The sequence below is a fragment of the Hemitrygon akajei genome, chromosome 29 (genome assembly GCF_048418815.1).
Source record: "Hemitrygon akajei chromosome 29, sHemAka1.3, whole genome shotgun sequence".
Taxonomy (NCBI): domain Eukaryota; kingdom Metazoa; phylum Chordata; class Chondrichthyes; order Myliobatiformes; family Dasyatidae; genus Hemitrygon; species Hemitrygon akajei.
This window is the reverse complement of record NC_133152.1, coordinates 26,457,996-26,484,347: the sequence shown is the minus strand read 5'-3', so window position 1 is coordinate 26,484,347 and position 26,352 is coordinate 26,457,996. Positions and strand designations below refer to the sequence as shown.

Genomic DNA, 26,352 nt, shown 5'->3' with positions numbered 1-26,352 from the left:
CTTAACTAACCTTCCATGTGGAACTTTGTCAAAGGCCTTGCTGAAGTCCATATAGACTACATCCACTGCCTTACCCTCATCAACATTCCTCGTAACTACTTCAAAAAATTCAATAAGGTTTGTCAAACATGACCTTCCACGCACAAATCCATGCTGGCTACTCCTAATCAGATCCTGTCTATCCAGATAATTATAAATACTATCTCTAAGAATACTTTCCATAAAAAACAAAAATGATTAATGGACCTCATGAAACCTTTCTCAAAAAAAGTTTATAATTACCCTGTATGAAAGTTGCAATCTAATTATCTAATCTACTCATAAAATGAATCATTTGTTACTTACCTCATCACAGAAACACTATATGTCCAGAAGGTGGCCATTGAGCCCATGGCAGGTTTTCTTACAAGAACAATCCAGTTTGTCCTGCCCTTGACTCTTTCTCCATAGCCCTGCACGGCCTCCCTCCTGCCCACAGATGCTTATCCTCAACAGAGACACCTACCCGACTGTTGAGCACTCTCCCCCTCTTCCTCCACCCTGGCCACCATGCCAGTGGCTGCATTTATAGAAATGAAAACTCTGATTGCAGTACTTTTCTGAAACAGACTTTCAAATTATTATGGTTCTCTGTGTAAAAAGAGATCTTTTGATGTTCTTTTGCCAATCTCCTTAAATGTTTTCCACCTTCCCACCCTCCACCCCTCGCACCCCCCCCCCCCCCCCCCGGCCCGCCACAAGGCCTGCAGAAGGAATACTGGACATCTTAAATGAAAATACTGAAACAGTTGAACTCTGTTGAATCCAAAGTGTGCCTAGACAGAAGACAGCATGTTTTCCTCAGGCTTTATCTGAAATAAAACAGAACCTCTCTGGCTCTTTATCTTCTACCTCATGAAGCAGTTCTTCTTCATTCGCATCGTCTAATGCCTTCCTGATATTGTACTATCTAACAAAGTATCTCTCCTCTTCTCTGGAAAGTCCCAGCTCTTCCAGACTATCCATATAATTGAGTCCACAATCCCTGGTCTATTCTTTTTAATCACACCATATGGTTTTCTGTAGGACAATAACAAAACATTGGCCAAATGTTCCACTTGTGGCTGAAGCAGAGGATCAAAAAGTCCTGATTGTCTTTGTGGTCTGTTAATGATGGCTTATACACTCAAGGTGCCTCCTGTACCTAATAAAGTGGCCATTGAGTGTCTTTTGCTGCTGTAGGCCATCCATTTCAATGTTTGATGTGTTGTGCATTCAGAGATGCTCTTCTGCACATAACTGTTGTAATGGTGTAGTTATTTGAGTTACTGTTACTTTCCTGTCAGCTTGAACCAATCTGACTATTCTCTGACCTCCCTCATTTGGCCTCAGAACTCCCACACACTGGATTCTTTTTTTCTGTTTTTTGCACCATTCTCTGTAAACTCTAGAGACTCTTGTGCGTAAAAATCCCTGGAAATCAGCAGTTTCTGAGATATCAAACCACACGATCTGACACAATCATTCCATGATCAAAGTCACTTTGATTACCTTTCTTCCCCATTCTGATGTTTGGTCTGAACAACAACTGAACCTCTTGACCATGCCTGAATGCTTTTATGCATTGAGTTGCTGCCACATGACTGGCTGATTAGATATTTGCATTAGCGAGCAGGTGTGTGGGTGTACCTAATAAAGTGGCCACTGAGTGTATGTTTTGTACTTTTATAATATGCCTTGTGCTCTGAAGTATTTTCCTTCATCCATTCGGTATTGTATCCTTTATAGAACATAGAAATCTATAGCACATTACAGGCCCTTCAGCCCACAATGTTGTGCTGACCATGTAACCTACTGTAGAAACTGCCTAGAGCTTCCCTACCGGAAAGCTCTCTATTTTTCTAAGCTCCATGTACCTATCTAATAGTCTCATAAAAGACCCTATTGTATCTACCTCTACCACCAGCACTGGCAGTACATTCCACACACCCACTACTCACTGTGTGAAAAACTTACCTCTTTATGTGGTACTCTTTCATTTCTCCAACCAAAAAGTTTTGGATTTCACCTGTGCATCCACCCTCACAGCCTATATTCCATCCCATTCTAATACAACTTCATCGTCACCACCACCACACTCCTCTCTTCTCTCCTCCAGTATGCTGAAGCAATTCCTCAGCACCCACTCCAGTTTCTACAACATCTGTCCTTCTCTCTTTCCCATATCAAAGCTGCACAGATGTCCACAGGAAGTGATTTTTTTGGTACTTTTCTCAGGTTAGTAAGCTATATCCACTGTTCATAATGCCACATTCTCTGCACTGATAGCAAACATGGACTGTGTAATCTCTTTACAGAGTAACTTCATTTTGTTCATAAATACGACCATGAGCTCCCAGTGACCCTTCATTTTGTTTCTCCAGCTCAGTGCCACTATAATTTATCTGTCCTCAGCCTTCAAAACTGTTCCAATAGAAGTCAACATGAATCTAAAATCAAATACCATAGCTGCTGGAAATGTAAAATAAAAAGGAGAGGTCTGTTTTTCTTTACACCGATGCTGCCTGACCTGCTGAGTATTTCCAGTACTTTCTGCTTTTATTTCAGATCAATGTAAGCCTGAGGCACAGACTTCATTTCTTACCTAGGCACATTCTGGACTCAACAGATTTCAATTATTTCAGAAAATAAACATGCCCAGAGCTTTTGTTTCAGGTTTCCAGCACTCTCCTCTTCAACATTACTTTCTCTAACGAGAACAATCACCTTTTCCTTAAAGTCTCAATTTAAATCTCTTGAGTTTAGTAATTTTCAAAAGCCTCAATATCCTTACCAAAATCAAGTGCTCAGATTGAAACATAATAATCCAAATAGGGTCTAAACAATGATTTCTAAATTTTAGTACAATTCCTTGCTTTGTACTCTATTCTTCTCACAATATACCAAAGAATTTTTTTTAAAGAATCTCCAAAATCATGTTGTCAGTTTCACATATTTGTATACTGGACCATCCAGTTTCTCAATCGATACATGACTTTTAGAAAGAGGAGCAGAAGTGGACCACTTGGTTCAAGGCTGCCCATCCATCCAATACAACCATGGCTGATGCATGGCCTCAACACCAATTCCTCATAACCATCAGGTCCTGGACCTTTCTAATACTTATTTACCTTAATTTTAAAATGGAACTAATTATTTCATCTTTCATTATCCCTACCAAAAGGCTTAATATAAAATCAATTTTCCACGTTTACTTAATTTATCTGACTATATGCTCCTACCATCTTTTTCTATAAGATTTCTGGATTCAGTGTAATAGTCTATTTTTTTAATTAAGCCCTGGTGTGGTAATTTTAGTAGTGTCCTTACATCAGTAATTAAAGAACACTAACTACTAAATTCGCCCCAGTCAAAAAAAGTCCTTTGTTTTATTTTTGCTTCCTACTTAACTTTGTAGGTAAACTCCCAGCTTTATAGCTTATGACTTTAATTATTAACTTTAATGGAAAGTCCCGAGAATTTCAGCATTCAAGACTGACAGATCTCAACTCTTCATGAATTCTGAATTTAACATTTGTTTACGGGGTCTGCTTCATCATCGCTTCAGCAAATGTGTGAAGTTTCTGTCACTTTGGCAAAGTGATCCTATTACACAACAAATACCCACTCCCGAAAAGTCTTACTCCTTTTGGGATGTTAGTCCCAGACAGAAAACAAAGTATTTTCTGGAATGTTAACAAACTCATACCCAGACCTGTGGGAAAGGTAGGGGTCGGGGAGTGATGGAGAGCGGAGGTGAATGAAAATAATCCCTGAAGAGAAGGTCCCAGTCCGCTACACACAGCGGCGCCAGACTGTAGTAGTCAGATTGCTCAGGCCTCGTGGGTTTAGTTTGTGCCATAGGCCGAAGGCTGCCAACTCTGCTTATTTCAACGGCGGTTAAAAGGCACTTAGTCAGTACGGGGAAACAGCCGCTTTTTAGAGACCAGTACCGACCCTGCCCAGCTTTTCCATCTTTTCTCATTACCTCCCGGCCTGGGCCAGAATCCCGCCTCTCGCTGCGACGTCACCCCGCCCACCAAAAAGGCCACCACGGCCAGCGGTAAGGGCAACGCCATCTTTAAACATCAGGACGCTGTAACCTGGCAACCCAGCGCGCATGTGCAGCCGCCCCACATCCGCGACAACTCCAAACTGGCCAAGGAAAGAACGTTGAAGAACGAGGAACTCCGGCCGACGGGTGCTGGCACTCACTCTCAAGGACTTACGCTCTTCACCTTATGTTCTCAATATTTGTTTGTCATTATTATTTCTTTCTTTTTGTATTTGCACAGTCTTTTGCGCATTGGTTGAACGCCTAGTTGGTGTGGTCATTCATTGACTCAATTAGGGTCATTTCTACTATGAATTTGAGTATGCCCGCAAGAAGAGGCATATCTGGGTTGGGTGTGCTGACATGTATGTACTTTGATAATGAACTTATATTTGATCTTGGTTTGAGTTCTCACGCTGTCTAGTCTTTTCAGGCAGAGTACCCTTTTATCTATCTCTCACCTCATCGCTGAGTCACAGTGCTCCTTGTTCTGCAACCCAACTTCTAGTCTTTACATTTTACTGTCTTTTACATTATGCCTGATCTGGCCCTATTGCTACCCCAATGGAGTACCCTAACTGCATCTTTCAAATTACCACCTTCCTCTCTAACAATCTTTATGCCTCAGTTCATTCAACTCCAAGGGATCATCAGCCCAATAATATGTTTTAATAAGACATTGACATATCAAGTTTTCCTGTCAATGTGATTGCCTCTTAAACAGACAGCAATTTAATTTTCAGATATCCTTTAATAACCAGCAACTGCATTACTTTACCCATCAACTTTACAAGACTTATCTAATTACAGGTTTCCCCTGCTATCCGAAGGTACAGCATTCCTATGAAACTGTTTGTAAGCCAAAATGGCATAAAGCAAAGAAGCAATTACCATTAATTTATATGGAAAAAAATTTCGAGCATTCCCAGACCCAAAAAATAACCTACCAAATCATACCAGATAGTACATAAAACCTAAAGTAACACTAACATATATTAAAAGCAGGAATGAAGTGATAAATACACAACCTATATAAAGTAGAAATAATGTATGTACAGTGTAGTTTCACTTAACAGAATCAGGAAGACTTAGCCAAAACCAATTTGTAGAAAAAAATCGGCACGTACACGCATGCGCACACACCTGCTTCACGGTCATGGTAGTCTTTTTAGCAATAACAGGTACTAATGTAGGTCTTTCGTAAAAGCGAAGTGGCATAAAGTGAACTTTTGTAAAATGGGGGACACCAGTACTGTTGACCCGCTTGGTTTGTGCCAGATTGTCAAAACACTAACAAAGTCACTTTGCAGAATAATCTAGCAGTTTAGTGCTCCTAAAATGGTTAACTTACCATCAGACCTACTGATGCATGACTGTGAACTGACTAAGAAGGGGCTTATTATGTCTGTGACATCCAAAAGCATAGTTCTGAACACAGCATTTCATCTGTGACAAGAAGTGCAAATATTCTTAATCCAGACATCCAATTTAACCTAAATCATTCTGGATACCAAGATTTCTGTGTGGAACAGGGTTCCCCACCTGGGGTCAATGGCATAAAAAAGTTTGGGAACCCTTGATGTGGGTAGACTTATGCAATTCAACTGAATTTAAACATTAAGTTTATTTGCAAAAAAACACTACCACACAAAATAAACATGCTTCAGAAACTCTGCGGTGGCCGCTTATACTCCAAACTTTGGCCCAGTTTTCACACCATCGCATTCAATATACCTGTACATTGCAACACATTTAGTTCTGCTGATACACGATTGTTGTTGGACCATTTCCAAATTTTCAGGTTTTCAGGAAACCTTATAAATCATGCAAAGGTGTTTCAAATTGTTGAACAAAAAATGAAACCCTTTTTTGTTATCTGATTAGTTTATTACTGTTCTTACTTTTGTAATAATTCATCCAGTGGCTTTATAAGGTGTCAGTTATATGATATTGGTATGTTCTTTAGTCATTCAGAATAGAACACACATTGCAAATTGAGTTCTCTTTTTAGTATCTGTAGAAAAATAGACTTTGCAGAAACAACTGCTTTTTGTGAACTCTTAGCAGCTCAGTTTAAGAATCTTGATTCCTCCACAAGGCATACAGGTAATGATTGATATTAGTCAAATTTCTACAAATGATCAAAATCACAACTCTCAGCATTTACAAAGGTTACAAATTCATCATTCACTTCAAGTGTCAAAAATTATTCATTTACAGAACTGAGAGAGCTTTTAAATCTTGCCAATTTTCTTCGAATGCTAAATTAAGTCTCTACCTGCCTGAGACATAAAAGAAATTTTAACAGTATTAGAAAAGAATTCTCCCAACATCCTGGCCAATATTTATTCTTATCTCATTATATTTGTAACTTAACTACAAGTTCAATGAGAGCCACAGGAACATAATTTTCAGAATACTTCAAAGGATACATAAAATATAATTGAAAGCAAAACTTATGAATTGACAATGATATATTGTTGGAATAGCTGTAACTCAGTCTTGTGCTTCCTTCGACAACCAAATCAGTTTAATATGTTTGTGTGGGATTCGCAGCCACATTTCCACACCATAATCCTATCAAATTTTTGAACTCAAGCAATTAGATTCATGATTTTTCCATGAACAAAAACATTAAATCCATATTAAAAGCATAAAAATATTAAAATAAGAGCAAAATCTCCTCTGCTATCAGCTCCATTTTGTGACACATGTGCCACACGTGGCAAGTATTTGCAACATAGAAAGAATTAACATCTATCAATGGCATACACAAACTCCATCGTGGGAGAAGCACCCATAAGTCAAGGCAACTATTGCGATATGCATAGATTGTTTGATACCAAAATGAATGGCCAATCAGATGAGTGCACAGGACAGCCAACCAATCATACAGGCGTATGTGGTATGTGCAGGTGTACATGCTGTCACTCGTGCAAGTAAGCTGTACTTTACCCTCCAAGAAAGACATTCTTAAATCAGAAATGGTGGACAATTTCCTAGGGTTCTACTCAGCAGACATTCTACATTTCTGATAATTCAGCCCTTCAGGTAGTCTCACAACAGCCAACTGAGTGAAACTTCCACAGTTGGAGTGAAAAGCTCAGGTTCAGAGATAAGATACGTCCCAGTACAGTATCATGATGGGAAACTGTACCTGTGAATCAATGAATTCTTGTTATTGGGAACACGTGCACCTAAAGAAGGGTGAATGAGGCCTGTTTCACCTCAATTTCAGGCTTTGCTCTAGTTTCTGAAACTGGTATTGAGTTGAACGTGATAAATCCAGTAACTCATCTGTTCTGGTGCTTCCAGCCATTCGTGACACTGCAGCAGCACCCTTAAAAAGACACACACAAAATTGTTCCTAGTTCAAATTTTGCTTCACAGAAAATACAGCAAAAGTGCATCACGAGTGAAGGTTTACACTCTTCTCTGTATATATTACATTCTCCTCTTTACTTCTTTCCCTTTCTTTTTTATCTCTGAAAGTGGAAGATACCCCTGGGTTCAGTCAGTTGTGGAATTCCAATTTTATTCCTCCAAAATTAGAAACAAAGACATGTTGTCCAGTTTCAAAGATTACATAAACACCTAATGTTAATCTCGGCAAATTTTTCCACAGTGAATAGAATTCAAACGTGAAGTTAAGAAGTCAACAGAAGGAAGTCAATCAAAGCTTGAATTTGCTTTTTGTGCAAGTTGTGAAACAAGTGAGGAGAAAGTAATTTAAAGAGGCAAATCAATAAAATCTGTAAAATACAGCAAAGCATCAAGTATGCCAAATTCACCTCTGGTAAAACTGTTAAGGCAGAGATGGAGTCTACTCATTCTTTTTGGAAGGAGTTATAAATATAGTCTAGATAAAATTGACATCTTTCAACGAGGCTAAATAATTTTCAAAGTTATGCACAATTCTTTTATAAGCATTTAGTACAGGTGTGCGCCGCTTAACATCCATTCCGACAACGTCCAATCGCATACACATCCGTAGTCCCGACGTGACGTAGTGGACGTAACCAATCTCGTGTATCGCACATCTCTTGAGTGTAGTAGCGTTATCTCTCTGTTTAATTTTCTTTCGAAAATATTGCCGTAAAGTGCATCATAGCTTCCAAATGCAGCAAAACCACCCCTAGTGATAGCAGCAGCAAGAGGCAAAGTATATAATATGGTGTTCGCACAATGTCCAAATCACATAACGTCCGATTTCACAGAACGTATCGTGGACGTTAAGCGACGCATACCTGTATTCAGTCACAATGACCAGAGGTATTTTATTGATTATTGGCTAGGGCAGAATACCAAATAAAATTATCAGCATCTTACCATATTGGAGCAATTAGGAGTCACTAGCACCGAAGTTCTTTTGTGTTCCAGTGCGCTGCGCAAATCTAAGGTGCCTGCAACAGGAGCTGCAGAAGGCATGGAACTTTCCCAGCCCAAAAGACAATGCTAAGAGAAAAAATGGGGTGAGATCAGACACTGCAACAGTACAACATTTACACATAGTATACTTTGTTCAAGTTTACTGTCATTCAACCGTATAAATATATACTTCCATGTGAATCCTCCAGACCAAGGGGCACAACACAATACATATAACTCACACACAGCATGTAATATTATCATAAATAAATTAACAAATAATAAAATATATTCCAGAAGATTGACATGTAGCTTAAGATGTATTTACAACACAAGTTAAAAAGTAAATAGTATAACGCTGCTGGCATTTCATTGGTCATGAGACCTGGGTGGTGGCAGGGGTTGGAAACTGTTTCTCATCCTAACAGACCTTGTCCTGATGTTACTATACCTCCTGCCTGATGGTAGGGAATTAAAGAGATTGGGAATGGAAGGGAGGGATTCGTGACAATGCTGAGGGCCCTGCTCCTGATAAATATCTCAGACGGGTAGAAAAGAGACCTAGATGATCCTCTCAGCAGTCCTTGAAATTCTTTGTAGCGTCTTGCGGTCAGATGCCTTGCAATTCCTATACCAGATGATGATGCAACTGCTCAGCACATTCTCAATGCTGTTCCTATAAACATTGGTTAGGATGGCGGGGGAGTCTGACGCGTCTCAATCTTCTCAGGAAATGGAGACACTGCCGTGCTTTCTTGACCAGCTGAGATCGTCCATTATGTGCACTCTCAGAAATTTGATGCTCCTAACTCTATTTATGGAGAAGCCATTTATACACAGTGAGGAGTGGTCAGCGTGCACCTTCCTAAAATCCACAATCATCTCTTTAGTTTTGTCCATGTTGAGACTCAAGTCATTGTGCTCACATCATTCTACAAGCCGCTCTACCTCCTCTCTGTACAGTTTCGCCGTTGTTGATGAGGCAACCACTGTTGTGTCATCAGTGAACTTTATGCTTCAGTTTGAGCTGGATCTAGCAGAACAGTCATGTTTTAGCAGCAGGGTGACCATGCAGTTCCGGGGCGCTGGTACTCAGCACGCTGGAGCTAGAGATGCTGCTGCAAACACAGACTGCCTGTGGTCTTTCTGTAAAGAAGTCCAAGATCCAGTTACAGAGAGAGGTGTTGAGACCCAATAAAGACAGTTTACCCACCAGCTTCTCAGTAATGAGCATATTAAATGCCAAGCTGAAGTCGATAAACAGCATCCTGAGTAAGAGGCACTTACGTGGAATAGGACGGAGTGGAGGCACATTTTGGCAGTGTATAACAGACAATGAAACCTGACCCTACCCTTACTGTTATCTGCTTACGAGCTTTTCTCAAAGACAAAATGCTGATTATTGATGAGCTGCATTACAACATAGCAGAGATAAGCTTTGACCATTTAGATTCCTGTACTTGCCTCACCAATCAGCAGGATCATAGCTAAACCTAACTTCTTCCATTTTCCTATCTGATCCTAATATATCTTTAATAATCAAAAATATATTCGCCTCAGCCACAAATAGACACAAAAATAAAACATCCACAGATCTTTCAGCAGAAAGCTCCAAAGATCTGAAACCCTCACAATAAGAAAAATTTTCATCAGTTGCAAAGTATCATCCTTTCCTTGAAACTATTAACTCCAGCTCTAGCTCTCTAGGAGGGAGAAGCAGCTTCTTCTCCCCTATGCTCTCAATCCCTCTCAAATTCTTGTATACTTCCATTTCTGTTTTCTAAACTCCAGGCAGTATAAGCCAACTTCACTCATCCTTTTCTGAGAGCAACTCCCATAACGTAGTAAACATATACTACAGTAATTTCAAAGCAAATGTATCCTTCTTAAGGTGCAGAGACCATATCCCTTGCAAAATGAGTTGAAATTGTTGTAGAATTAGTGTCTCAACTCCAATCGATGCAACTAAGAAGGCTTATTGATGTATATATGAGACCCATCAGCAGAATGCTGACTTATCCTTTAACTATTTGTACAAAAATAAATGAGAACAATCAAAAAAGCATGAAAGCCTTTTCAGAATGTTTTAAGAAAAATAGATCTGTGTGATTAACATAGATTCCAGACAAAAAACACAGAATCACAACAGAAACAGAATTTTAAAATTTTCAATCAAAGGCTGGGACTCCTAAGTTTAATTGTGTGAAGAGGACTGATACCATAGAATAGGTTTCAAGCAAATAAGCATGTAAAAACTCACCGAAGGCAATGACAAGCTGTCAGTAGGATTGAAGCTCTTCCGACGGTGTGGCTTATACTTATGTGGCGGGAGTAAAGTTGATCTGGGGATACTGACCCTGAAAGTGATACAAATATTGAATCTGCCTGATCATTTCATAGCTTTGTCTTTATAAGAACACAAGTACTTGGTAATACTTCTCAAATCTTGAGTGGAAATGTTCGAACTGCAATAAATAAGGAAAAAGCAGGAACATTCAATGACTCTCACTATTTTATCTGTTGATCCCCGTACCTGCCCCGCAATGTAATTATCTGTTCAGAGTGTGAACTGAAGGGGAGCCATTCAGTGGTTTTCTTAATGACAATTAGTGTAAGAAAATGAGAGTAAGGGCAAAATCTTCTGTTCTCCCAGAGAGAAAAGCATATAAGGTAAGGACTACTGCTGGAAGAGCACAGCACCTGTGGAAGGAAAGGAATATTCGACATTTTAGTTTGAAAGTCTGCATCACATCTAGTTTAGCCATAAGAAAACAATCCCAGTATTTGCACTCTCTCCACATAGGTGAAGTCTTATTTCCATTGTATTACTGTATAAACTAGTTTTTTAACTCTCACCAAGACCTTAACATTCTTCCTAAAGAAGGTGTGAAGATGAGGCCTGGTCAGTGATTCATAATGGTTAGTGTAACTTAATTTTTTTTTGTAATCTTGGGCCTATAATTATAAATCCAAGAAACTCTAACCTTTTTTGTTTTCTTTATGCAAGCTTTTCTAGTCATCTTGAAACGTCACTCAATGCCTCTATCTACCTTTGATCAGGCATATCTCCTATGAGGCTCGATCCCAAATAAGAGTCCACAATATCCTGAAGTGGGAAGGTGAACAGCCAAAGGTCGTGGTACATATTGGTACCAACGACATAGGTAGGAAAAGGGAGCAGGTCCTGAAAACAGACTGCAGGGAGTTAAGTAACACACACAAAATGCTGGTGGAACGCAGCAGGCCAGGCAGCATCCATAGGAAGAAGCACAGTCGAAATTTCGAGCCAAGACCCTTCATCTGAAACGTTGATTGTGCTTCTTCCTATAGATGCTGCCTGGCCCGCTGTGTTCCACCAGCATTTTGTGTGTGTTCCTTGAATTTCCAGCATCTGCAGATTCCCTCGTGTTTACAGGGAGTTAAGAAGGAAGTTGAGAAGCAGGACCTCATAAGTAGTAATCTCGGGATTACTACCTGCGCCACGCAATAGTGAGTATAGGAGTAGAGTGAGGAGGAGGATAAATGTGTGGCTGAGGGATTAGAGCAGGGGGTACGGATTCAGATCTTTGGATCATTGGGACCTCTTTTGGGATAGGCGTGACCTGTACAAAAAGGACAGGTTGCACTTGAATCCCAGGGAAACCAATATCCTAGTGGGGAGGTTTGCTAAGGCTATTGGAGAGAGTTTAAACTAGAATTGCTGGAGGGTGGGAACCGAACTGAACAGAGAGAGGAGGGGGCAGCTGGCTCACAAATAGAGAAGTTTGGAGACAGTGCGAGAGGGAGGATAGGCAGGTGATAGAGAAGTGATATACTCAGACCAATAGTTTGAGATGTGTCTATTTTAATGCAAGAAGCATTATGGACAAAGCGGATGAGCTTAAGAGTGTGAATCAGTACTTGGAGCTATGATGTTGTGGCCATTACAGAGACTTGGATGGCTCAGAGGCAGGAATGGTTACTTAGAGTGCCAGGCTTTAGATGTTTCAGCAAGGACAGGGAGGGAGGCCAAAGAGGTGGGGGCATGGCACTGTTGATCAGAGATAGTGTCACAGCTACAGAAAAGGAAGAAGTCATGGAGGGTTTGTCTACTGAGTGGAAGTTAAGAACAGGAAGGGATCAATAATGTGTATGGAACTGGAGGAGATAGCAGAGGTACTTAATGAATATTTTCCTTCAGTATTTAGTACAGAAAAGGATCTTGGCGATTGTAGGGATGACTTACAGTGGACTGAAAAGTTTGAGCATATAGACATTAAGAAAGAAGATGTACTGGAGCTTTTGGAAAGCATCAAGTTGAATATATCTCTGGTACCGGATGAGATGTACCCCAAGCTGCTGTGGGAGGCAAGGGAGGAGATTGCTGAGCCTCTGGCAGTGATCTTTGCCTCATCAATGGAGACAGGAAAGGTTCCTGAGGACTGGAGGGTTGCAGATGTTGTTCCCTTATTCAAGAAAGGGAGTAGAGATAGCCCAGGAAATTATAGACCAGTGAGTCTTACTTCAGTGGTTGGTAATTTGATGGAAAAGATCCTGAGAGGCAGGATTTATGAACATTTGGAGACGCATAATATAATTAGGAATAGTCAGCAAGGCTTTGTCAAAGGCAGATTGTGCCTTACGAGACTGATAGAATTTTTTGAGGATGTGACTAAACATGTTGATGAAGGTAGAGCGGTAGTAATGGTGTATATGAATTTCAGCAAGGCATTTGATAAGGTAAACCATGCAAGGCTTATTGAGAAAGTAAGGAGGCATGGGATCCAAGGGGACATTGCTCTGTGGATCCAGAAATGGCCTGTCCACAGAAGGCAAAGAGTGGTTGCAGACAGGTCATATTCAGCATGGAGGTCGGTAACCAGCGGTGTGCCTCAGGGATCTGTTCTGGGACCCCTTCTCTTCATGATTTTTATAAATGACCTGGATAAGGAAGTGGAGGGATGGGTTAGTAAATTTGCTGATGACACAAAGGTTGGAGGTGTTGTGGATAGTGTGGAGGATTGGCAGAGGTTACAGCAGGACATCGATAGGATGCAAAACTGGTCTGAGAAGTGACAGATGGAGTTCAACCCAGATAAATGTGAGGTGGTTCATTTTGGTAGGTCAAATGTGATGGCAGAATATAGTATTAATGGTAAGACTCGGCAGTGTGGAGAATCAGAGGGATCTTGGGGTCCAAGTCCATAGGACACTCAAAGCTGCTGCGCAGGTTGACTCTGTGTTTAAGAAGGCATACGGTGCATTGGCCTTCATCTTGAGTTTAAGAGCCAAGAGGTAATATTACAGCTATATAGGATTCTGGTCAGACCCCACTTGGAGTACTGTGCTCCGTTCTGGTCACCTCACTACAGAAAGGATGTGAAAATTATAGAAAGGGTGCAGAGGAGATTTACAATGATGTTGCCTGGATTGGGGAGCATGCCTTATGAGAATAGGTTGAGTGAACTCCGCCTTTTCTCCTTGGAGCGGCAGAGGATGAGAGGTGACCTAATAGAGGTGTACTGTACAACATAATGAGAGGCATTGATCGTGTGAATAGTCAGAGGCTTTTTCCCAGGGTTGAAATGGCTGACACGAGAGGACACAGTTTTAAGGTGCTTGGAAGTCGGTACAGAGGAGATGTCAGAGGTTGGATTTTTTACGCAGAGAGTGGTGGGTGCGTGTAATAGGCTGCCAGCGATGGTGGTGGAAGCAGATACGATAGGGTTTTTAAGAGACTCCTGGATAGGTACATGGAGCTTAGAAAAATAGAAGGCTATGGGGTAACCCTTGGGAATTTCTAAAGTAAATACATGTTTGGCATAGCATTGTGGGCTGAAGGGCCTGTATTGTGCTATAGGTTTTCTATTTTTCTATGTTTAAGGAAGTTGTGAATTTGATTAACGATAACTGATTTGACACATTCATTCAGCAATAATTCAGTGTCAAATGTATTTTTGTTTTATCCTTTCTGAAGATGGCATGAATATTTCTTAAATTCTTCTCGTTCGGATAGTGTCTCACCATTCTCCTGTAAAGCTCATCACATCACATTTATCACATCAAGTTTGGCCACCCTGCCCACTGTCCTTCTGAAGTCTATTACCACACTCCTTTTACTTCTATTACCTACAACTTCTGTGACATGTATGAACTTTAAATTAAATCATTCCTCTAAACACCACTCTCAATCCAATGGGACTGGAAGATCGGGATCTGAGCCTCACATTTTTCACCCTGCTCTTCTAAGCAACTCAAGGTATAGCCACTCCAGACTGTGATACTTTGAAATAATCATTTCTTGTTATGGAAAATATCAGAACTGTTTACCATCACTCTACTAATTTTTGTATTTAATTCACTTGGTAGAAACCAGTGCCTAAGAAACTACTGTAATTAGCCTTTTGGAGTACTTTTCATTTTTAGTTTCATATCTGTTGTTGCAGAACCAAACTTAATATTTAGAGACATAAATGTTAAAAATATAAATATTACCAATCTTACAGATGCTCAAAATCCCTTATACTAATTTATATAACAGAAACTATCTCTATAAATTAGTCCTTGTAATTCATCTATGTAGTCAGTGGAGCTGTTGCAATACCAGCATTAATGCTAAATGCAGACAAGGGAATTGTTACTGAGCAAATTAAAATTAGAAAATAACTTAAAAAGAAATCCAAATTAGAAGTCGTCCCCCAGGTTATGGCAGGGTTCTGTTCCTGTAGCCCAAAAGGTTTGGAAGTTGTAGATGTGACTGTGAACTGAATCACCACACAGCTGAACATGCCTGCGGACAGCAGTAGATGGCATGTCCATACCACCGGTCTCCCAAGTGATCACTCATGTATACAGGCATTCGTGTACTTTCACGTGTATGTAAGTTGGGTGTGTATAAGCCCTGGAGGACCCATACAGCCATGACATTGATCTATCTCTGTCTTTTAATATCACTTCACCAAAAATAAAGAAAAAGAAAAAATTGAGACTAGCTTAAGTGGGCATCCGGGATGCCATGGATATGTTGGGCTGAAGGGCCTGTTTCTGTACAGGATGATTCAATTACTATAAAGATCAGAAGCACAAGCCAATGTGAGAATCAGAAGAATAAAAATAAGGATCTGATATCTGAAAACAAGAAGACATAAATATGAATCTGTAACTCATGAGAACCGTACTGTTGTATTTTTGTTTTTGGAAAGTAATTTCCAGTATGCCTACACCTTGGATTGTGTTTGGACAGTATCTGCTATTTTATACAGGCAGTCCCTGGGTTACGTACGAGTTCCATTCCTGAGTCCATATTTAAGTCGGATTTGTACGTACATCAGAACAAGTACATCCGGTATTATTTAGCGTCAGTCAAACGTTTGTCTTAGTATATAGTACATATTTTACCTTTCTATGCATATAAAACACTTAAGAAACGTATGTATTCCAATAATTAAACCATTGCATTGCTTAGTAATAATTGTAGTTTTCAACAGGGCAGGGCCTTTCAGATGCTCCATTATCCTCACTTTATCTGTTATCCTTTAAAATTGTTCCAATCGTTGACCAACTGTAGCCTAATGCTTTTCTAATGACCGATGGCGTTTCACCTCTTTCCAAACGCTTTATTATTTCCACTTTATTTTCAATTGTGATCACTTCCCATCAATGGAACAGAAACACTACGGGCGTCGGGTCCCGACCTCCACCGGCTCTTGAGGTCCGCTGGGTCTTAAGGATCACCACACACAGTCAATGGAACAGAAATACTACGGGCGTCGGGTCCCGACCTCCGCCGGCTCTTGAGGTCCGCTGCGTCTTAAGGATCACCACACACCATCAGCGGAACAAAAACACTGCGAGCAGCGGGTCCCGAGCTCCGCCGGCTCTCGAGGTCCGCTGGGTCTTAAGGATCACCACACACCATCAGCGGAACAGAAACACTGCGAGCAGCGGGTCCTGAGCTCCGCCGGCTCTCGAGGTCCGCTGGGTCTTAAGGATCACCACACACCATCAGCGGAACAGAAACACTGCGAGCAGCGGGTCCTGAGGTCCGCTGGGTCCTAATGACCACCGCACTGAGACAGGCTGAATGGGACAAGTGGTAACTGGGCTGGGTTTGCGTATTTGATCATCCACAATATTCCGCATGGGAATTTAAACTGGAGGTGGCAGTGTTTTTTTTACGAGGTCGAGTTGCGACCTTGATATCAACCCGGCACGGAAGGTACAGGAGTCACTGGATCGACATCAACCCGGCATGGAAACCTCCAGTTTGATCTCACTGCGCCACCAGCCGACCGGAATGGCGGGGGGGGTGGTCAGGGTGAATCTTACTAAGAAAACTTTAAACCAAATACAAAGTTAAACACTCAACACAGTGTCAATGGCAACGACTTAAAATGGCGGATGGCATTCTCCTTCCTCGGTTTGTAAGTATGAGTTGCCCATAAGTCGGACGTTCGTAACTTGAGGACTACCTGTAAACAATTTTTCTCTAAGGTTTAAATTACTAGAATGAACAGATGAAGAGGCACGTAGCTCTTGCTGTAATGGGTAAGATCTCACCTGATATAGGCAGGCTCCTCCAAGGTGTGTGGACGCTTTGACTTGGGAGTTTTGCAAACAGGACATGCTGCTGCTGGTTCCAGTGGGACTGCAAACAAGCGACTGTTAACACGGTAAGAATGTGTGCCTGAAAGGGAGAATCACAGCTACCCTTACTGCCAACTGATAACAGAAAGCTGAAGCCTGAATAAAAGCAACAAGGCTTCCCAGAGCCTTGTGACAAATACCCGCATAGGAATTCAAGAATAAGCAGCTATCCACCATATGGTCCCTCAAGCCTGCCAAGCTATTCAATAAGGTGATGGATGATCTGATCTTTGGCTTTAACACTTATTTGCTACCAAATTACAATAAACCAATATTTTTTATAGTCCAAAAATTATTTCAGCTTTCACTATATATAGTGGTTCTCCTTGATCAGTCAGTCAAAATAAGTATACTTCCCTTTTCTGTTTGAAATTCATCAAAGTTGAGGCTAGAAATGGAATTAGTAAGACAAAACACAATATCATTTCCTACTGAGCCAACAATGAATCATGCTATAATTTGAATTTGTAACAAACACAGCTACCCTACAGAAATTACTCACACTGGTGAATTTGGCTGATGATGCTGAGGTCTTCTCGATCAGTGACCTTATCATTTAGCTCTTCTTCCCTGAAAGTTGAAGACACCAAATAATTAAAGCTTTATGACTGTAATTAATATTTCAATTTTACCAGATTCTGGCTTCCAAGGAATAAACAATTGACCAGTCACTAACTGTAATTCCCATAAAAAGAGGAAATTACCAGTAAGAGTCCTTCCACGGTTTCACAGAAGAGAGTCTGTGTAATCCAGAGCAACACAAACAAAATGTTAGAAGAACTCAGTAGGTTGGGCAGCAAGGAATAAAGAGATGATGTTTCGCGACGACACTTAGTGAAGGGTCTCAGTTCAAAATGTTGCCTCTTTATTCCTTCTCATAGATGCCTCCTACTCTTTTGTCCCCTTACACTGCTGACTCATCATACCAAGTCACAAAACTCCATAATGTCTATTCTGCCCTTCCACAACTAAGCTGCCCCTTTGATTTTAATTTCCTTCCCAATTCCTTATTTCTCCAAAAACAGACTATTATTCTCAGCCTTGAAGATACTCAATGACTAAACATTCACAATATTCGAAATAACTCCGAACCTTCACATTGTGAAATTCCTTCTGCACAGTCCTAAATATCCAACCTGTTTTTCTGAGAATATACCCCCTAATTATCGACTTGCCAAGTACTCCCCCATCCAAACTCATTATCTGCTGTCTTATGCAAAGCCCCTGCACAAACATACTCTATGCAGTCCTGATGGACACATTCTTCTTTGTTCACCCTTCGGAAATTCTGCAGTTCCAAAAAGTACTCCTCAGATTGTTCAGAGAGTGGTGAGTCCACATCTATCAGACCTGAAGAGTACAAATTAGAAAATAACAATCAATTAGCTTGCACTTCTGAGAGTTCACACAAAAGAAGGGACCGACACCAAGATCATAAGCGCGCCTGCTGGGAACACTCTAGGCAACTCTTCAGCGCAGACAGGCAGCTGAAATTCCAAGACAGAGAAACACAGCCCGGTTTAGTACCTGCTATCCAGTCATAGCCCAGGAGAGGTTGGACAGACTGAACCTCTGTACTTAAGCTGGATTCCTTATCTGGGGACTGGAATGTCACATGGCCCACATCTTTCTGTAAATTAAATAGAAAAGTTTAATAGCCTGAACTACATTAACAACAGCTAAATCAATACACTTCAGTGACAGGAAATACCTTTCAAAAATCACAGAAGCAGATGGTTAATGCACTACATAATTAAGATTGAGAACCATTCTGACCATTTTATCCCTTATATTTTAAGTCATAGTTCTCAATGCCCGTGATTGCTTACTTTGGCACAATTAAGGTGCCTCTGCTCCAGTTTACATATCTTTCTATTACACATCCTTCAGTTACTGTCTATCTTCACTCTGACTGAACTGGGTAAGTATTTTGCATCAGTCTTCACCGTGGCAGCACGCTGGACGTTTGAGAGTGTCAGGGGGCAGAAGTAAATGATGTTGCTATCACTAGGGAGGAGGCGCTTGAGAAACTGAAAGGTCCGAAGGTAAGTAAGTCACCTGCACCAGATGGCTGAAGAGAGTGTGCAAGCATTAGTCATCAATTTCAAGAATTAATGGATTCTGGCATTGTTCCAGAGGACTGGAAAATTGAAATGTCACTCCACTCTTCAGGAAGGAAGAGAGACAGAAGAAGGGAAACTACAGGCCAGTTAGACTGACCTCAGTTGCTGGGAAAATGTTAGAGTTGATTGTTAAGGATGTGGTTTCGGGGTACTTGGAGGCACGTGATAAAATAGGCTGCAGTCAGCATAGTTTCCTTAAGCGAAAATCTTGCCTGACAAATCTGTTGGAATTCTTTGAAGAATAACAAGCAGGATAGACAAAGGTGAATCAGTGGATGCTGTGCATTTGTATTTTCAGAAGGCCTTTGACAAGGTGCCACGCATGAGGCTGCTTAATAGGTTAAGATCCCGTGGCATTATAAGAAAGATACTAACATGGATAGAGCAATGGCTGATTGGCAAAAGGTTGAGTGGGAATAGACTGAGCCCTTTTCTGGTTGGCTGCCAGTGACCAGTGGTGTTCCACAGGAGACTGTGTTGGGAATGCTTCTTTTTACATTATATGCCAACGATATGGATGAAGGAATTGATTGCTTTGTGGCCATGCTTGCGGATGATACAAAGATTGGTAGAGGGGCAAGTAGTTTTGAGGAAGCAGAGAAGCTGCAGAAGGACTTAAACAGATTACAAGAATGTGCAAAGCAGAGGCACATGGAATACAGTATCTGGAAAGATTTGGAGACTATTTTCTATAAGGAGAGAAAATTCAAAAGTCTGAGGCACAAAGGCATTTGGCAGGTTAATTTGCAGGTAGAGTCGGTGGGGAGGAAGGCAAATGCAATGTTAGCATTCATTTCAAGAAGGTTATAATATGAAAGCAAGGAGGTAATGTTAAGGCTTTATAGGGGACTGGTGAGGACTCATTTGGAGTATGAGAGTATTTTTGGCCCCCTTATCTAAGAAAGGATGCGCTGACATTGGCGAGGGTTCAAAGAAGATTCACAAAAATGAGGAGTGTTTGATAGCTCTGGGCCTGCACTCACTGGAATTCAGAAGCATGAGGGGGGGATCTTAATGAATTTTGAAAGGCCTCGGTAGAGTAGATTTGAAGATGATGTTCCCTATGGTGGAGGAGTCTAAGACCAGAGGACGCAGCCTCAGAATAGAGGGAAGTCCATTTAGAACAGAGATGAGGAAGTATTTTTTTAACCAGTCAATGGTGAATCTGTGGATTCGTTGCCACAAGCAGCTGTGCAGACCAAGTCATTGGGTATATTTAAGGCAAATATTGACAAGATTCTTGGTTAGTCAGGGCATGAAGTAATATGAGGAGAAACAGGAGAATGGGGCTCAAGAATGGATCAGCCATGATGAAATGGCAGAGCAGATTCAATGGTCCAAATGGCTTAACTCTCCTCCTATATCTTATGGACTCAGTCACTTTTCCCACATCTCTTCTCTCTGGCTAGTCACTTTGAACACATCACAGCTTCCTGAACAACTCCCTGCTGGTCAGCAGAATTTTCTACAAGACAGATAAGCTATCAACTCAAAACAAACAAAAAAAAACTCACAACAGCTGGGTATTTGGATCTTCTGAAGTTTGAAAAATGTATGGAAAACTTGCAGAAGCAACCAGCAGCACTGGCAAATTAAAATAGACCTACCTTCACAATTTTGTTATGTGGTTCCAAGAGGATTGATTTTGGTTTCTGAGTGTTTCTGATGAAATGCTTGCTGTGCCGATCATTGCCCACATCCAACAGCTGATCCACATATAATGGTGGATCCAGTTTGGACCTTGGCTTTGGATTCTCACTGAGGGACTGAAGCAACAGGGAATAGTGCTGAGAAGTTCCCCCTGTACTTGGTGGTGCTGGGGCAAAGCACTCTGCGTGATCTGTTAATGTTGGGTCAGGAGGAGGCTTGGTAAAAGGAGTTGAGCTTTGGAAACATTCAGTCACATTACAACTTTGGGGATCCAACTTTTGCACATCCCACTTCTGGCCCAGTGCTTCTGCAGAGATAAAGCTTTCTTCAGGTGACAGAACCGCTAATGTGGAACAGTTTTTCTCCACACTGGAAATTGTTTTGGCCCTACTGAGAGGCAGCATGTCAGCCAGCTCTATGTTTGCTCCATCTCCTGAGCCAAGGGTCCAACCTTGCTTCTTAGTTCTGTGCAACGAGGGAGTACAAAGTGCCGCTCGAGAGTCTCCTCTTTTCTGTAGGGATTCAGATATAACCACCTCACTGGGTTGCTGTAAGGCACCATTCTTCATTTCTTGTTCAAGCAGTTCACAAGTTTTGTATTTCTCAGTGGAATTCCTCACAGAGCATCCATCTCCCTGCTAAAGCAGATTGGAATGTTTTCATTAGGACATAAGAACAAGGAAGAAGAAGCAAGACAAGGTCATTTAATCCTTTTACATTTCTAAAAGTGGATCTTTTACTTCAATTGCTTTGCACCAACTCAAAACCAATTATGTTTTTAGATAATAAAACATGTGTCAATCTCTTTATTAAAATTACTCTGCGATTGAATCTCCACTGCTCTCAAGTAGATAATTCTAAAAATTCACTACTCTGATTTTTTCATTCTCATCTTGAACATTTGAGCCTGTATTCTGAGATTCTGAGCCCTTGCTCCAGACACCCTATCGAGCCTTGTAGAAATTCCATGTTACAATGAAGTCTTTCTTTGTTCTAAACTCTGAAGTATAGATTTGCATTGCATCACTCTGCCCTCAACCACAGCTTCCCTCGGAATCAGTCTAGTGAACCTTCAATGCGTTCCCTCGATCACAAACAAATAAAGTGGGTACAGATATATGGACAATATTTCAGATACAGTCTCTCCAGGCGGTGTTGAAGATATGATTAGTAAGTGTGAAGATGTCAGGAAAACTGGTGCTGGTGGTTGGTAAGGAAAGTCAGCCAAGGCTACCATGGGATGCAAATCAATTGGAAAGTTTGGCAGTGCATTGGAGATAGAATTTAATCCTAACAAGCGTAAGGTGAAGCATTTTGAGAGATGACGTGAAATGGTAGGGGACCAACAAATGTTGAACAGAAAAATGTAGAGGTCTAAGTCCGTAAGTTCTCTGAAAATGGAAACACAGATCAATAGGATAGTTTTTTTAAAAAAGGGTATAATATACTTGCCTTCGTGGACCAGGGAATTGAATACCAGATGTCACATTGGAACTTGTGACACTGGTTAGGCTGCATTTGGAAATACCATGTTCATTTCTGGCTACCACATTATGGGAAGGTTGCAGCTGTACCAGAGAGAGTGCAAAAGACATTCACATAGAATTGAGGATTTTAGTAATGAAAAGAGAGTGGATAGGCTAGGTTTGTTTACTTTGGAGGCTCTGTGGTACACAGATTAAAGTAATTAAAGGGTGGTAGTTAAAGTACACAAATTTTAACACAAGAGGCATAGGCAAGGTAGGTGGCCAAAATCTTTTTCCCATGGTAAGGGGTATCAAAAACAAGAGGACATCAGTTTAAGGCTTTGAGGAAGGAGTTTTGAAGGTGATCAGAGTTTTTGGTTGATATCTGGAATGCACTCCCAAAGCTGATGATGGAATCAGATATGTTTAAAATGCATTTAGACAGACATTTAGATTTGAAGGTGTCCAAGAATTACACGGGCTGTAAGAATCTCAGTTCTAATCCCATTTCCCACATAGAAAAATATGGTCCTAGAATGGGAAATGGTATTAGTGTAGATATACAAAAAGTTCAGCATGCATGTAGTGTGCCAAAGAGCATGATTTTGAGTTTTACAACTCTAAATACTTGGAGCAAGATGTATTCAAATCCTCTTGCAATAGATTGGTTTCAATATGTACATTTAATGTCAGAGAAATATATACAATACATATCCTGAAAATCTTTTTCTTTGCAAACATCCACGAAAACAGAGAAGTGCCCCAAAAAACGAATGACAGTTAAATGTTAGAGCCCTAAAGCCTCCCACCAGTGCCCCCACACACGAGCAGCAGCAAGGAAACGGCCCCTCCCCAACCCAACTAGCAAAAAAAGCATCAGCACCCCGCCCCAATGAGCACTCAAACATGCAGCTAAGCTTCAATAAGACACAGAATTGCAGTACCCCAAAGACTACTCGTTCAGCTGGTATTCGACAAATCACAGGCTCTCTCTCTCTCTCCCTCTAATAAGGGAAAAAGAGGTGTCCCCGTTTTACCTTACTATTTGTTTGCTGTGCCCAAATGCTAACTTTCAATGATTCTGGAAGTGCCAGGTGTCTCTGAACATCAATGCCATTAGTGTGATTCAATTTCTCACCAGCTAAAGCTGTCTTCTACCACTGGATGATCTCTTATTATAACTATCACAACCTTGCCTATTTACTTAACCTGTCTTTCTACATACATTCTCACACTGCCACCTAATTTTGTGTAATTAGAAAACGTGGATCTATTACATTTGATCCTCTCATCCAAATAATTAAAGTGATAAAATACTTTTCTTCTGCTTAAATCAGGTGGATCCAATAGGAGCTAACGGCATTACACATCTTACAACCGCTTGAAAGCACACTGGGCCTCCACAATAAAACCCATCCCATGTGAGAAGCCCAAGCAACAATGCTGGTCACAACCTCACAATTCAAAAACGATCCCTTTATTCCTACCTTCATCAGATACACAGGAGAATAATCTGACCTACAGTACAGTGCAAAAGTCTTAGGTACATATATATATATAAAACTAGGATGCCTAAGAGATTTGCACAGAACTGTATTTGTCAACATGGAGCCAGGGAGCAAGTTTGTAACTGTGGCAGGAGCAAAGGATGTTGGGAATGGCGAGGGTGGAGTGCCACGGGAGGGGTGCGTGACAGATGGCAGAGGAATGCCAGGGGTGGGAGGAGAGTGGGTGTAGACACACCCTGCCCCAAGACAGCAGGGAAGGCCATTTGGTTTATTGATCATTGCAAGATGTCTCTCTGGAGCTTCCTGCTTCCTCCCTGTTTCCAACCATGATTCCCATCTCCCTGTTCCCTTCCCACTCTCAATCTACAATAGAGGCCCATATCAGAATCAGGTTTATCATCACTCACATATGTCATGAAATTTGTTTTTTTGCAGCAGCACCAGTACAGTGCAATACATAAAAAACTTCTGGGGACTATATATATATATATATATATAGTGCCTGGGACTTTTACACAGTATTGTGCACCCATCCAGGAACTAAGTTCAAACCCAGCTCATTGTTCAGAAGTCACTGGTCACATTTGCCTGATTTACTATGATGATGAAATGGTACTTTGGTGCCTTACTCTAACCTGGAGCTGAACTTGCCGCGGGTACAAGTGAAGGGTTCCAAACTGAACCTGATTTTATTATTTCTTGAACTAGTGATACATTTAAGAGAATAGTGTTGTTGATAAGTATACTGTAGCCAATAACAGAAGTAACTTTTGATGCAGAATGTATTTTACTCCAGGGATCTAGAGCATGGATTGAAAGTGTCCTGCAATCCCATGTTTGGGCTCAGGAGTACATCTTTACAACTCTACTTGCAATTTAAGCGAACGTACAGAAATGTATTTCATCACTTCATTGGATAATGGCATCTACAGCTACCTCTAATCCGTTGCCTCTGTAGCTGTTCCTTTGGTAATCGACAGCTGTACCATTCCCTGCTGAGTCATGTCCTTCACTGCTGGAGGACGCAAACCGCAGTCGTTCTTCTCTTAACCTTTGCAATAGCTGTTTGTTCTGATCCCGAAGGAACTGCAGACGATCGGAGTATGACATCTCTCAACAAGGGAATACAATGACTGCTGAGAAAATAGGCACAAGGGTCAGTGGTAGGAGAAACCAGGGCCAGAACTAAAAGTGGGCAGGTGCAGCTTGTATTTAAGAGGGTAACCATATAACCATATAATAATCACAGCACGGAAACAGGCCATTCCGGCCCTCCTAGTCCGTGCCGAACTCCTAATCTCACCTAGTCCCACCTACCTGCACTCAGCCCATAACCCTCCACTCCTTTCCTGTCCATATACCTATCCAATTTTACCTTAAATGACTCAACTGAACTGGCCTCTACTACTTCTACAGGAAGCTCATTCCACACAGCTATCACTCTCTGAGTAAAGAAATACCCCCTCGTGTTTCCCTTAAACTTTTGCCCCCTAACTCTCAAATCATGTCCTCTCGTTTGAATCTCCCCTACTCTCAATGGAAACAGCCTATTCACGTCAACTCTATCTATCCCTCTCAAAATTTTAAATACCTCGATCAAATCCCCCCTCAACCTTCTACGCTCCAATGAATAGAGACCTAACTTGTTCAACCTTTCTCTGTAACTTAAGTGCTGAAACCCAGGTAACATCCTAGTAAATCGTCTCTGCACTCTCTCTAATTTAATTTAATTAGGGTAAATGTCATATTGCGAAGGAGCTTAAGTTTATAAATAGAGACGTTTTGTAACAATTGTGCAGGTTGTTGGCGAGGCTACACAGAGTGTTTTGGTCCCTTTAGTAAAATAGTAGTAGCATTTGGGGTGATGCAAGAGACTCGCCAGACTAATACCTGGGATAAAAGATTTTAACAGAGGTGGAGCAAATCGATCTACATTCTTCCGTGTGAAGAATGAGGGGTGATCTTATTGAAATATATAAATTCCGAAGGGGGCATGACATGAGGAGATCTGGTTTCATGATCAGGGACTGCACGTTTAAAAACATACATTGAAAGTTCCGGAATTATTTCGCCTTACTCGTGCAAGTTAGCACATTAGAAATATTTAGAGTGGAAGTAGATCCATTTTTGAATGACGAGTGGATATAGGATTATGAGGAAGACTGGGGTAATTAACCGACAGGGTAGAGAGGTTGGCCTCTATGGCTGTCCCTATCTTCGGGTTCAAAGGCACCAAGCCCAGCCGCTTGCGAACTGCGAAGGGACGGGGAACAGTGGGAGGGAGACGGAGCTCTTGCGGGCCCGGGGGCCGTAGAGCTGCTCTCCGAAGCCAGATGACTCTAGCGACCGCAGCCGCTCTCGATTCACCCGGGCTCCACTGCACTGATAGCGGGCGACCCAAAGTAACCATTACCCCTTCCCGATCCTCCCTTCCCTCGGCTCCACTCACTCTACCTCAGTTCATCATTTAAACCGCTTCCTCCCGCCGTGTTTACATTGGTTATCCAGCTGAACGACGCAGTAAACTCCTCTTCGATTAG

At 41.3% G+C, this 26,352-nt stretch overlaps 1 protein-coding gene across 7 annotated transcripts in view; it reads right to left on the bottom strand.

Annotated features, from left to right (window-relative positions):
- The window catches only part of miip (migration and invasion inhibitory protein), a 30,621-nt gene extending 4,269 nt beyond the window's left edge, over positions 1-26,352 (bottom strand). For 3 of the 7 annotated variants that reach the window (XR_012096673.1, XM_073031974.1, XM_073031973.1), the window contains exons 1-9: positions 26,267-26,323; positions 24,749-24,948; positions 20,796-21,476; positions 18,593-18,695; positions 18,304-18,415; positions 17,568-17,635; positions 16,979-17,105; positions 10,701-10,797; positions 8,402-8,527 (exon numbers count right to left, since the gene is read on the bottom strand). Coding sequence is in view for 4 of the 7 variants with exons in the window: in XM_073031974.1 (XP_072888075.1) it covers positions 8,402-8,527; positions 10,701-10,797; positions 16,979-17,105; positions 17,568-17,635; positions 18,304-18,415; positions 18,593-18,695; positions 20,796-21,476; positions 24,749-24,922 (1,488 nt within the window). In the remaining 3 variants the exon portion in view is untranslated. Of the gene's footprint in view, positions 1-4,883; positions 7,413-8,401; positions 8,528-10,700; positions 10,798-16,978; positions 17,106-17,567; positions 17,636-18,303; positions 18,416-18,592; positions 18,696-20,795; positions 21,477-24,748; positions 24,949-26,266 lie in introns of those variants that run through there. The other 4 variants (XR_012096672.1, XM_073031972.1, XM_073031971.1 and 1 more) reach the window with 4 other exon arrangements.